Source organism: Bos mutus, chromosome 28, assembly GCF_027580195.1.
Source record: "Bos mutus isolate GX-2022 chromosome 28, NWIPB_WYAK_1.1, whole genome shotgun sequence".
Lineage (NCBI taxonomy): Eukaryota > Metazoa > Chordata > Mammalia > Artiodactyla > Bovidae > Bos > Bos mutus.
Genome location: NC_091644.1, coordinates 18,674,441 through 18,688,864, shown reverse-complemented (window position 1 = coordinate 18,688,864; position 14,424 = coordinate 18,674,441). Strand labels below are relative to the sequence as shown.

General features: G+C 41.8%; 1 protein-coding gene across 2 annotated transcripts in view; it reads left to right on the top strand.

The window, feature by feature from the left end:
- The window catches only part of SGPL1 (sphingosine-1-phosphate lyase 1), a 53,956-nt gene that overhangs the window by 24,790 nt on the left and 14,742 nt on the right, over positions 1-14,424 (top strand). For both annotated transcript variants that reach the window (XM_070364934.1, XM_070364933.1), the window contains exons 4-7: positions 3,194-3,261; positions 6,621-6,768; positions 9,096-9,172; positions 10,547-10,675. In XM_070364934.1, coding sequence (XP_070221035.1) covers positions 3,194-3,261; positions 6,621-6,768; positions 9,096-9,172; positions 10,547-10,675 — 422 coding nt within the window. The remainder of the gene's footprint in view (positions 1-3,193; positions 3,262-6,620; positions 6,769-9,095; positions 9,173-10,546; positions 10,676-14,424) is intronic.

Below are 14,424 nucleotides of genomic sequence, written 5' to 3'. Positions count from 1 at the left end.
ATCTGTATGTCTGTCTATGGCTTCCCAGGTGGCTCAGTGGTAAAGAATCTGCCTGCCAATACAGAAGACACAGGAGATGCAGGTTCAATCCCTGGGTTGGGAAGATCTTCTGGAGTAGGAAATGGCAACCTGCTCCAGTATTCTTGCCTAGAAAATTCCACAGACAGAAAAGCCTGCAGGCTACAGTCCATGGGGTTGCAAATAGTTGGACATGCCTGAGCAACTGATCATGCATGCACCCATCTCTTTCTATATCTGAATTATACAAAATTAATTTCGTAGGTTGAAAATTGCTGAATATTGGCAATTTCATATTGCTTAAATACACAACACACTTTTTATTTTATAACTTCCAACTTGAACTTTAGACAAGGATAGAAATGTCTTTCCTCCAGAGATCAGGAAATTTTGATAGAATTGCCAATTTTTTTAGCACCTTGCTCACGTAGAAGTGTTCTGTGTATTAGTGAGCATCAAGTTCCTTTTGGTGTATTGCCCTAGAGGAGTCTAAAGTCTGACTAGTGAAAAATTTTGCTGATCTTCAAATTCTGCGTACCCTTCTGAGGGAGAGAGGGTAATTGTGGAACACAGCATGGACACAGGTAGATAAGAACTGGACACGGCAGGAGGGTAGGGCAGGGTTGGCAGTCTTCTAAGGCGTGATCTCTCTTCTACTTCTCTGTGGTTATCAGCTCACATCCTTCCTCACTGATGTTGGTTTTACCTGTGGGATTGTCTGTAGTTCATCAGTAGACATCAGAGTTCTGTGGTTGGAGGAGGTTTCTAGCCATGGCACCTTGGGCAGTGCCCTTAAGCCTGTTAGCCTGCTTCCTCGCAGTGAAATGGGCATACTTATACTGCTTTACCCAGTCAGAGAGTGCTGTGAGGCTTGAGTGGCATCACTGGTGTGAAGGGATTTGTAAACTAAAAAGAGCCATGCACTGTTGTTGTCACACTGGCATTTCCTATTTGATTACCTTAAAACATTCTCGTTACTTTTCTTTCTGGACCTCTGGGGGTTTTTACTGTTCTAAAGAATTAACTCTTACTGCAGTGTAGTTGCTTTGCACTGTTGTGTTACTTGCTGCTGTACAGCAGAGTGAATCAGCTGTCCGTATGCATGTCTGTCTGATTTCCTTTCCATTTGGGTCACACAGAGCACCGTGCTGGAGCTCCCTGAGCTGCACAGTCGGTTCTCACTAGTTGCCTATTCTGTGCACAGTGGTGCACCTTCTGTTAGTCCCACTCTCCCAGTTCTTGGTTTTTACTTTGGAGATACTCTTTTTAGGTCTCGACCACATGGTCTTTTCATTCTTAATTTCTCTTTGTCTGATCTGTATTCTGTTCTTTTTACTCTGTACCGTGTTATCTCACAGGTTTCACAAAATTATGTGTTCTCCTCCTCCCAGTCACATGAATGTACTTTCAGACACCTGATTCAGCTTGCTGATTTTTAGACTTCTTTCTACCTCATTAATTAATTGCTTTATCCATTAAAATAGGGAGTAGTTCTGAATCTTTACAGCTTTAACACTGTTAGAAATAATCAAATAACAAGCAGCTGAACCATCTAACACTAAATGCTGCTCGTTTGATGGATTGTTGTGGTGACATTTAAAAATACACTTTGGAAGAATTTTTAATAATGTAGAAATGCTGTAAATGAGAAGAGAATACAGTATTCTGTGTACCATAAGATTTCAGGACTGAAACAAAATACTCTAAAATTTAAGCAAAAAGTAACTGGTTTCAGCCCTTTGTCTTAGTCAGCCTGTGTCTTAGATACCTGCTTTTGTCCCAGACATTTATAGAGTGTCAACCTCAGTGCTAGGCACTTACGGATGCACCCTAGGCAAACACTACTAGTAAAGATGCATAGCACCATTTAATAAATACCCGTAGGTGGTGGAGACACCTTCTTTGGTTGTTGAAAGCTGCTTTTGGGCAAGGAAATTGGAATCCCCATATCTCCTAGGAAAGCAGCAAAGTTCATTCAGTTCATGCCTTGTATCCTTGCAGAAAGCATAGGTCTAGATTCCTTTGAAACTCATTTGAGATAACCGAAAATTCTGTTGTGCATGTGAAGCAGTATAGAGTCCTAGGAGTCTAGGACTAGAAACACAGAGACTTCATTTAAATCCTTGCCCCATCACTGATATGATCCTCGGCCTTGAGCAAGTTATTAATGCTTTGATCCTTAGCTGCCCTTGGACAGTAGGTAGTGCCTTCTATGCCAGCCTCAAAATCTTGCTGTTGGAGTCAGTTGAGATACACTGAACGTGAATTCATTAAAAGGCATGACTGTGTATTTAGATGCCATGTATTTATAATAATTGTAATTTACAGGATCAGGATTTCAGATTTGTCCTATGCCCAACAGAATGAAGTCTGATTGGTGTCCATGATATCTGAAAGCCTTTCTAGGTCCAGAAAATGTTGTTGGGATATGTGTTGAATGAGAGACTAGAGCACAGATTCTGAGAAGATGCATGGGTTGGTCATTTATTTTGAGGCAGGGGAGAGAAGTGTTGGGCGCCTGGCAACCTTGGGAAGGTAAGGAAGTCTGCGGTATGCTTGGCCCAGCAGTTGTGTTTCTGGGAACTTATCCTGCAGATATGCTCTCATGCAGTACAGCATGTGTTACAAGGCTGAGCCATTTCAGCGTGGTTTGTAACAGCAGACATCAGAAACAACCTAAGTTTCCATCAGGAAAGGGCAGGTTAAATAAACTAAGGTACGTCCATCTAATGGAATACTCTACAGTTGTAAGATTGCATTAGGGAGCACCGGTCTGTAAAAGACTGCTGCTGAGTAGAACAGGTCTCGTGCAGTGCTGGAGTATGCTACCTTTTGTGTAAAAGAGACAAGACAAGAACAAGTCTTCCCTCTTGCTTGTATATGCATACAGAAACTCTGGAAGGGTATCTAGAAACTAGTAGTAGTTGTACTAAGCTGGGGGTAGGATGAGGGTCTGGGGGATAGATGAGAGTGTGTGTGTGTGTTTATTTTTTTGAACCATGTTATATTACTTGTTCAAAAATTAAAAGTTGTTTTTTTGTTTTAAGAAACTTACCTTTGTAATCTGAAGGCAAGTGTGATTACAGAGGACATGCTGAATATTCAATAGTTCATACATTATGACTATCAGGTCATAATCCATGGGAATTTCAATAGAACCATTTGTTTCTTTTAGGTTTATGGTCAAGGTTTAAGAAGAGATGTTTTAAGCTTATCCGGAAGATGCCTATCATTGGTCGTAAGGTAAGCAGAGTCATTTCACTTTTCCCTACTGCTTTCCTCCCCCATGTTCATCACACCTCTTTCTATTTACTAAAACTAGGAGTTCAAGGGGGATTGGGTGCGTTTTGTCCCCCATCTCCAAGAAACATTTGATCACATCAAATGACTCACCTCTGATCACCCAGAGGTGAGTCCTCTGGGCACTGAGCGGACAGGGGCGAGGGATGCTGCTAAACATCCTCCAGTCGCAGGACAGGCCACACAGCGGAGACCCATCAGACTCAACGCCGGAAGTGCCACAAGTGAGAAGCGTGACGACACTTTCTCCACCATATTTGACCAGAGGAGAAAGGAGATGTCTGTTCAGGAAAAATTTGAAATTAGACAACCCGACAGAAGTGACAGGAAGCTTTGGAACAGTATTTGGTGGTGGTAGTTTAGGCGCTGAGTCGTGTCCAACTCTTGCGACCCCATGGACTGTAGCCTGCCAGGCTCCTCTGTCCATGGGGATTCTCTAGGCAAGAATGCCGGAGTGGGTTGCCAGTTCCTTCTCCAGGGGATCTTCCCGACCCAGGAATCCAACCCCGGTCTCTTGCATTGCAGGCAGATTCTTTACCAACTAAGCTACGAGGGAAGCAGAGCAATATTTGGCTGAGCTGAATTTAGATACTTAGCAGGGATTGAGTGCTTACATGGTTCAGGGTTGGCAGGCTTTCTCTGTAACAGGCTGGATATGAAGCGTTTTAGGCGTGGCAGGCCACGCCACATCTGTCAGCTTTTCAGCTCTGTCCCTGTGGAGGGAAAGCAGCAGTAGAACAATGGGTGGAGGAGTGGGCCTGTGTTGCAGCAAGAATCTCTTCACAGCCACAGTCCACACTCGGCCTGTAGTTTGATTAGGCCTGTAGTTTGCTGATCCCAGGTTCAGAAACTTAGAGAGCAGAGCTGTTCTCTTGCTCTTTGTTCGTATCTGTAGTCTAGTCTGCTCCCTTCACTGGCTCCTCTCTGACCTCACCCATGCTCAGGATGAGACAGTCACCTCTGCCTTCCCACGGGTTCTTTATCACAGATGAAGACAAATAGGGCAGGCCCCTCTGCGGGTTCTAACGAAGGCACACGACCCTGATGGCGTCATCTCCCCTGCCTCCCACCTTCCCCCTCAGCTTTCCTGCAAGCTTTCTTTCTTTTTTGGCTTTCAGTTCCTTTCCCCCTTGCCTGGCCAAATCAGAAAAGACGGCAGTTACTTCCAGCCTTTGACTGATGTTCATTCAGACCACTGTGTGAACTCTCCCAGAACTTTGTATTTTTAGGTTCATTTCCTGTGGGGAAGTGGAAGTAGTAACGGCTGGAGAAGGAGAGAAATGAGGGCTTTTATTTGACCCTTAATCATATTAAGCCCTAAAATCAATCTGCTGTAGTCCTTAGAGAACAAAGAGCAGGGGAGAAGAAGGATACAGAGGACAGGCTGATTACAAGGGAGAAGAGTGTTTCCCCTTATCATTTCCTGTATTTTTCCCCTGCCCTTATTCCTTACACTTTGCTCCTTCCATTTCTAATTTTGATACAAATGAATGCTGGGGTTCCAGAACCCATTAAATTTATATGATAACAGCATTGGAAGTTACTATTCAATTTTGTTACTCAGTAAATACAACAGCATTGGAAGGTACTTAGAAAATGTATAATCACCTTTCAACTTTCAGATGCAGATGTTGAGGTGCAGAGACAAAAGTTACTCGTTTTGAGCGAGTGTGTGTGTCCCTCCTCATTCATTGAGCATCTGCTCAGCGTAGGTACCATTCTGGGTGCTGGGGACATAGTGTAGGACCACTTGGGAGGCCATGCCCTTCCCACATGGAATCTACATTTCAGTACTAAGGAAAGACAGAAAATGAATAAGGAAGCAAATGCATACGAATTTCCCTTTGAGATAAATGCTGTGAAGAAATCAAAATGCAGTGGAGCTTCTGAGGCAAGAATTGATGAGATGATTTGAGGAAGTGCTTGCTGTGCTTTCTCATATGCCTCTCATGGTCATTTTTGTCTGTTTTATTACAGTAGCATCATCTGTGCATGGAAGCCCAGCTTTCATAGTTCTGGTTACATTTATGCAGCACAGTTCTTTATTTAAATCTAAAAAATATCTTCATGTCCATCACATGCTGCCCTGGCATTGTCCAGGAGTGTGCCCTGGTCTTCCTGCCAGTGCCTGCCTGATAGACTGTTACAGACATGTTCTAAAGGAGGGGCTTTCCCTGTGGTTTTTTTGAGGGCCGCATCTAAGACCGTCTTGGATTCTAATCATCCACTGCTAGAGATGAGACAACCTAAATGTTGGGAATGAGACATCAAACTTTAGCAGACATAGGGCTGAAACCATGTCACTGTGACACACACAAGTCGTAATGTGTAGCCACCCTTCCCTAAATCTGCAAACCAAGAGTCTCTCATTACCACTGGCAGCCTCTGCTGTATTCTTCCCATCTGCTCTGTTCCTCCCCTCCCCTCTTACCCTAGCACTTTTCATTACCTTGATTTTCTGACTGTGATGCTTACAGATAAGCTTCAGGACAGGACTTAGCCCTGCCCCACCTAAGCTGTGTACTGCCTGAGTTTGTTTTGTTCACTGTGTATCACTGCTGTGTAGTTCAACAAATGTTTACCAAGTGAAGGAATGAAAGAACATGTCTGATGAGGATGGAAACGAAATAACCATAGTTGATAAATTATGTGGCAGAAGGACCACTTTCCTGGCACTGGAGAATGGGGCAGTGTGAGCTTCCAACGTGAGGAGACAGATGGCAGCCTCCCTGGCTCTTCCCAGCACGTCTGTCTTACTCTTCTGTGTGGGGATTCTGGTAAGGCCTCCAGTTCCTGGTGGTTCTGGGCGTGCCTGGTGAAGGGGCCCATCACTTGCCCAAGCACCGGAATCTGTTTTACTGCTGCTTGGCCTGTTCTCTGGCTACTGTTCATGGTTCTACCTTGGTTTCTTTGGTGCATATATTGTAGCTGCTGTCAAGGCATGAACAAGGTCTGACTCTTGCCCACAGAGAAGTGCTGACTTCAGCAAATGCAAACCAAGCAAAGCATTGGTGATAGCAACGTGACAAAGGAAAGGGACGGGTGGGGTGGGGAACCGAGTGTATCTTTGACCTTTCGAGAGAAAGTTGACTTTTCAGACTTTAAGAGACTGTTGTCCAGGTGAGATAACAGTGAAGGGGTCAAAATGTCAACGTACCTCTTTAAGAAAAAGTACCGTCCTTGTTCTCAAGCACTTGTGCAGTGCCCAGCATCAAGTGGTTGTTTGGTGATGTAACTGGTTCTTCACTCTCAGTACTATATTCTCCTGTCTCCTGTTAACTTTATCTTCCTTACCTTTGGAGATCCAAGATAAGTTGAACAAGACCAAGGAAGATATTAGCAAGAGCATGACATTCCTGAAAGTGGACCAAGATTACGTGAAAGCCCTGCCCTCTCAAGGCCTGAGCCCGGCTGCCGTTCTGGAGAAACTCAAAGAATACAGCTCGAAGGGTACGCTTCTCAGCAGATGCATGCTCCCTACTTCTTCCTGTGGCTGGTCACTCGCTCATCATGGATGTTTATAGAGGTTAAGTAGAGTTCATCCCTGGTGCTTCTGTGTTCAGGAGGGCCCGCCTCCTGTCTCAAAGGCTGAATTTCATCTTTTAAAAATTGTATTTAGATTCATTCTTCACCTATAAAGCAAGCAGATCTCAGAGAAGATGGAACTTGGTTCCATTTTCTTTTCTAAGCCTGAATAAAATAGATTTGTTTTTTGGAAAGACAAAATATGTGGTAAGACTGAAATAGAGATTCATTTTAGAAATTATGGAATCTGTATAGAGGCACAGAAGAAATAAGAAGTCAGTATAATTTCATCCTCAAAAGACCAACACAGATGATATATATATCTCTCTCTCTCTCTCAGAATGTTAATGGTGTTTTGTGTAATAAGCCCACACATGTACATGTATGCATGTAGGAAGGATAAATGCACTTAGCAGCCTAGTGTTAAGAGTACAGCCCATGGACTCAGGCTTGACTCACATCTGGTTCAGCCACTTAACAAGATGGCCTCAGGTGAGTTACTTCACTTCTCCATGCCTCTGTATCTGTCTCTCTACAATGAGGATAGTAATTGTAGTACTTACCTGAAAGGATAATTGTAGCGATTACATGCAGTCATACATATAAGCATATAATACCTGGCTTATAATAGGTACTCAATAAATTTCAATAAATGTTAACTATTATTAATGCAAACATGTTTGTTACAAACTTAGGATTATATTACAAATAAATTAAACATAGGCATTTTCATTTGGCATAATTTTAGATTTATAGAAAGTCTGCAAAGATAATACAGAGATTTCCCACAAACCTCTCACTCAGCTTCTCCTGATGTTAACATCTAAAATAAGCTTGGTACATTTGTCAAAACTAAAAAAAAAATTAACATTGGTACAGTGCTGTTACCTAAACCACAGATTCAATTCCTATTTCACCAGGGTTTCTATAATGTCCTTTCTCCTGTTCTAGGATCCAGGGTACCATATTGTATTTAAAAAGTTCTAATTGACATGTGTTGAATTTTTGATGATATTTTTGATCAGGTGATACAAAACTAGATACAGTCCAGGAATGATACAGGATATAAAACAGGGATTAGCATTCTGAGACCTGTAGATTAAAGATGTCTACAATTATGAGTGCTGGGTTGGCTGCCTCCTGTCTCCCTCCCTTCCATTTCTAAGTCGCTGTCCATTGCCATTACTCTGCAGCTCCAGTAAAAGAACAGGAAATGAAAGCACACACCCTACTTTTGAAATGCAGGTGACCTCTGGTCTGAAGACGTGCCTGTCACAAACCAGTCCCTCTGAGGACAAAGTTAGCTTGGCCACAAGCCAGAGCTGCTGGTCACATGAGAACGAGGGTTTGTCTGGATAGTCACTGCTCAGTCTCTGCTCTCACTGGAGCTGCGGACCTTGGCTTTGTCAGAACCATGGCAGCAGTTTTCAGTTTGAGTGCTTCTATAATTCTCACCACTCACTTTCAGTAGGGCACAGGCATGTTGTCTTAAAGGACCCGAGACCCTCACGTGAACGGATTTGTTGGTATTGGGGAGTGTTTCTGGGGGAGGACCTCAGAGAATAGTGGCAGGTCGGACCTCACATCCCGGTCAGGAACCTTTCCTCTGGTCCTTCTCCCAGTGTTGGCTGTGCTGCTGACGCTGAGTGCTGCAGCACATGTTGCTGGAAGCAGGTGGCTAACTCTGTATGGGTTTCCAGGCTTGTCTGAGGACGATGCTGATGGCTCACATCTCACCATGGTTTGTCCAGTCAGAGATTCAGTTCCCTGACTCCAGCTCTGGTGATACTGTGCTGAAATTCTGCACTTTGCCTTACTCTTTCTGCTAACTGTGCCCATAGCAGTTTCCACACTCCCTTTGACTGGCTAGAAAGGGAGAGAAGGTGGAAGCCACTGCAGAAAAAGGTCAAGCGGAGCCATACAGAGAACTGAAAACGAGTGTAGACAGAAGAAGTGGTTCTGCTGTTAGAGGCCAGCTGGGGATGACGACGTTACTAGTGGACGCTCTCTATTGTACCTAGATGCTGTTGCTACCTTTTTCACACTGTTGTTGATGGTAGTGGTTGACCTTTCATCTTTATTTTGCTGTGACACTCTTTACTGAAGCTCTTTTTCTTGATTTAATGTAAGGACGCCTTGGAGGTTCTGCTCCAACTCTTGTACACAGAGGAGTTTCTCCCTGTTTCTTCTTTAGAATCTGTCTCCCCAAAGGCTCCTGCTTACTGACCCAGTGGTCTGCCTTTTCTCTGCAGATGTCTTGTGGCAAGAGGGGAAAGCCTCCGGAGCAGTGTATAGTGGGGAGAAGGAGCTCACCGACCTCCTCGTGAAGGTGAGCAAGTGCTCAGTCCTTGGAAGGAGTGTGCGGCTCTGCTGGTTTAGATGATCACATCTTTTTCTCTTTATTCTTGTAATTTAAAAAAAAATTACTTAAGCAAAGTTTATTGTTAAAACTAAAGAGGTTCAGTGTCTCTTACCCAACAGACAAAAATGCATAACATTGTCCAAGACATCTTCAGTCTGTAAAAAAGTAAGATGTTATTTATGTCTCCAGGCTTAATAGACACCTTGTGTAGAAAGCAGATTGCTAGGGAAGGTAGTCCATCATTTGCAATTATTAATGATAAGGTATATTTTGTTGGATCAGAAGAGATAAGGGATGGAAACTTGGTCATGATTTCCTGAGTCTCAAATCACAGAATCTGAGAATGAGCAGTGGTCTCAGTTATAATTCATATAATTCTCATATTTTTTGGTTGACTTTAGAATTGCTTTAGCTTCTTCCATTTCTAATCAGATTTATTTTTTAAATCTCACTTTGTCATACAAAATTGGCATTGGACTGTTGCTTTCTAAGGTCTTTGTGTTTGATTATTAGAACTATGAAACTGTGCACAGCTTACTACACACTACATGTTTTGCTCAGCTGTATTTTGACATAATACCCTGACCTTACTTCTGTGCTTAACAATCTTTCAGTGACTCCCATTGTCTATAGGACAAATCCTAAGCTGCTTATGCAACCAAAAATGCCAGTCCCTTCGTGAGCCAGATTTTCCCACATGAACACTAACCGCTGCCTTTTCTGTTTACTGAGTGCCTTGCTCCTTTGTTGTTTTCCTTTCCCTTGTTCTTGCTACCTGTTCTTAATGATGAATTCCTATTCACGGCTCAAGGTTCCACTCAACAGACACCACCAGACCACTCAGAATGTTTGCTACTCCCTCTTTGAGGCCCCTTACCTTCATGTACATACACAGATCTGCTATCACACTGAAAATAGTTGTGCCACACACTCTACTAAGTGCTTTGCGTGTGTGTGCTTTACGTGTGTCTTATCTTACTTACGGCTAGAACCCCATCAGCTGTGTACTGGGATTATCCTCGTTAACATATGGGGAAACAGCCTCAGTGAGGTTATTTACCTAAGATTACACAGCTAGAAGTGACAGATAAAGCTAAGATTTCAAACTGGGTCTGGTGGGTGTTTTTAGTCAGTGCTTTTAACCACATTTATACTTCCTCTGTTACCACTTTGTCAAAATAATTTTTATGCCTGTCTCCTCCACTACAACACTTCAATCTTCTTTAGATCGGAGGACGTATCCTACCGTTTTCCCAGTTCCTGTTGTATCTAACATGGTTTGCCTGATCCTTTTTCCTGTATGACGTAAGCGTCTCCACTTGTGCTTGCGTTTCTCTGTAGGCTTATGGAGATTTCGCATGGAGTAATCCACTGCATCCAGACATCTTCCCCGGACTCCGGAAGATAGAGGCAGAGATTGTGAGGATGGCTTGTTCCCTATTCAATGGGGGACCAGATTCCTGTGGATGTGTAAGTATACGCAAATGACATTCTATAATATGACTTGTGTTTTTTTTTAGCATAAAGTAGAAGGTTATTAAAAACATATTATTACACAAATAATACATGATTATTGTAGGAAGATCCAGTTGAACAGAAATTTTTAAAGATTACTTGCAATTTTGTAATTAGTGTCTTATCAGCATTTTAGTAAATATCTTCTAGATTTTTTTTCTCTTCAGTCTTTTATTTTGAAAATCTTTAAACTTACATTGTCAGGATAGTTCTCCTGCCTCTCCTCTTTTTCTCCCCCTCCCTTTCTTTCTTTGACCCACACACCTAACCACTTTGTTGTTATTGTTCAGACGCTCAGTCGTGTCTGACTCTCTGTGACCCCATGGACTGCAGCACGCCAGGCTTCCCTGTCCTTCACCAACTCCCAGAGCTTGCTCAAACTCATGTCCGTTGAGTCAGTGATGCCATCCAACCATCTCATCCCCTATTGTCCCTTTCTCCTCTTGCCCTCAATTTTTCCCAGCATCAGGGTCTTTTCCAATGAGTCAGCTCTTTGCATCAGGTAGCCAAAGTATTGGAGCTTCAGCATCAGTCCTTCCAGTGAATATTCAGGGTTGATTTCCTTTAAGATTGATTGGTTGGATCTCCTTGCTGTATAATTTTGTCAAAGCATCTCATCATTTTTTGATATACTTGTTTTGCTTGAGCTGGATATTGTTTTGCCATAAATCAAATCTTAGTTGGTTTAGGATTAAAGAAAGAGTCATTGTATTTAAAGATACACACGAGGATTCCTTCTCTCAACTGTTCTTTCTAGTAGATGTTTGTTAGTTTTCCTAAACTGTGATTGATGAACTTCTACTGAGATTTGTTACTACAGACTGGTATTGCCTTCTCTAGAAAAAACTAAATTTCAGCTTATGCAAGATGGAGTTAACCCGGGGTACTATAATGGTAACCTCTAGGTGCTGATCCTGTCATACTTCTCTAATCATCATAAAGTCTGCAAGTTAAACTACTGAAGGGCCCATCCAAGACAAGAACATTTTATAGTTACTCTTTTCTCCCCCAGTAAGCAGCATTGGGTTTTACTTTTCAGTTGGCACCATGAAAAATCAATCTGGTATTCCAGACACTCATTTAAAAAAAAAAAAATTCTAAAACTGTTAAAAACTGAATCATAAGTGGGTTCCCTTATGGCACTTAGATGAATGGGTAACACAGATGCCAGTATTCTTACAGTACCTGGGTATTCTGTGCCATTAGACTCTTTATGAACTTTTAAGAGAGTACAGGTTAAACAACCACAAAACCAATTTGCAGTTTATCTAGTAAAGTGGAAAATATCCATATTTTATGACCCTAAAATTCCACTTCTTGGGATATATTCTAGGAAAGCTAGTACATGTGTATATCAGGATAGATGTATATTCATAGCAACATTGTTCATGATAGTTAAATACTGGAAATAATTCAAATATCTGTCAGTGGTGGGGTTGATAAATTGTAGGGACTGTGTATGCTTCAATCTACCATAGCTGTCACTCAGATTGATGCTCAGATTACTCCAGTTTTTGCCAGTGAGAGCTTCTTAATTTTGACTCCTATGTCTTTTTGCATGACTCAAAGTAGTTTTTGAAAGCCTCCTTTCTTTCCTCCCCACCCTCCCCCCTTTTTTTTGGACAAAATATTTTTATTTGGTGAAAATATCTTTTACATTTCCTGCTTCAGATCCAGAATCAGCCCTAGTTCATTTATAGCCATGTAAAATATTTTCATGGTTCCTAAGAGTAAAATTTATGGAACAAAGACAAGTTAACCAGAATAAAACCCAGAGAGACGAATAGAAAGTTAAGAGATATGAAAGAAAGAGTGAGAAAGGCTAACACACCTCTAGTTCATATTTAAAAGCAGTCCCCCAAAATAGATAGCCTGTAAAGGTGTAACTGTTAGAACAACTGATAGTCTCGATAGCAGCAATGGCTTGGGCAGTTGCTGGTAGAAGAAAGATGGGCTGTGAGTTAAGAAACATTGGAGCTGGGTGATACACGCAGGTGTGTTACTAATTCCCTCTTTAACTGTGTGTATTCTACTCGTTCTTCCATCGGGTTTCTATTTTCATTTACTGTGTTTTTCACTCTTGAGAATTTTTTTTTTTTTTTAATTGGTTTGGTTCTTTGTAGTCCCTTTCCTTGGCATATGTTTTGTTTATTTAAATATATTGCACATAATTGTTTTACATTCTATGTCTGATAATTCCATGAGCCTTACTTGTTTTGTTTTGTTTCTGTTCTGGTTTTACTTATGTTGTCTTGTATCCTTATCTCTTTGATTTTTTTTTTTTTCCCCTATGAGTTAGGGTTTTCCTATAAACTTAACTTTGATGGTTGAAGTTAAGTTCTTTCAGAGATTTGTATTTACTTCTGCCAGTTACTGGGGAATGGCTGGGAAGTACTGCCACATCGGAGCCAGTGTAAGTCCAGTTTTCAGCCCATAGTTTTGTACTGTGGAAGTAGTCTGAACTCAGACCACACACTCAAATAAAAGCAGTTTCAGCGTACATTCTTGAGAGATCCTTATTTTTCGTTGCCCTGAGTATCTGGGTAATAGCAATTTTTCTTGCTATCTTCTTCTGTACCAGCGGGGTTTATTTCTCTCACTGCCAGGAGTGTGGGTGAAGTCAGTGTTTTCAGCCATGCCCTCTTAGATGCCTCACCTTGAACAGGCCCCAAACTTCTTTCCTGTTTATTTGTCAAAGTGAAAGTTTGAAGTCTGATCTAGGAGTTGGCAGTAACCTTCCGAGTTAAAACCAGCTTTGACACTTAGCTTATATGATTCTTGATCATATAATTCTTGATTCAGTGTGTTCCTTTATGTTAGCTCAGTCGTGGATGGATGTAAAAATACTTGTTAATGTTTTAGCAGGCTCTTTTAGCTGTTTCATATAGGAGGGTGGCCCAAGATGTATAATGTATATTGCTGGAAACAGAAGTTCCATGATTATTTTTTTCTACATGTGAGACCTTTGTATACTTGAAAGCCTCTTTCCCCCAAATCCTCTCTTCACCATGGTTTTCCTACGACACTCAGTTTTCTAAGAGAATATGATCTCACAGATTTCCATGTGTGCCCAGCGTTCCTCTTAGTGCTTTTTGGCTATGTATGACTAGCACATGGACACAGTTCTCCAGAGCACTGAGTTTTCAGTCTCTGCCTTCTCTGGATTCACTAAATTGACCTCAAACGTTTCCTGTAATCAGCATAGTGGTTCTCGGCTTCTCAGCAGTGTTTAATATGTTCCTTGCTGTCCTAATGTATATAGTAATTCTGCAGTCATGCTTTGTGATACTTTGTGTTTTTTTAGGTCTGCAGCCTCATTCTGTTATTTCAGTGTCCACTCTGAGCTCTTGTTTTCTTGAATTCCTGTTCTTATTATATTGTCCTACAGTGAGAAACAGGAGGAATTTCCTTCTGTTCCTTAGGTTGTTACCTTCTGAGTTGGCCTTTATTTTGCAGGCTACCTTCTTTTCTTTTTCTGTGTTTGCATAGTTACCATGTCATCTTCTTTCATCTTGGCTCGTGTTTCGGTGACTGTCTCTAGACATTCTGTTTGTTCTGATGCATGGCAGGTCTGGTCTTGTCTGAGAGGGAAGGCTTGGGTAAAGCTTTGTTCCACCTGTGTTAGAATATCTCGGCCTCTTCTGCGATTTCATTCAAAGTCACCTACCAGAGTTCACTCTGCCTAACTGGAAGAGAATAATACT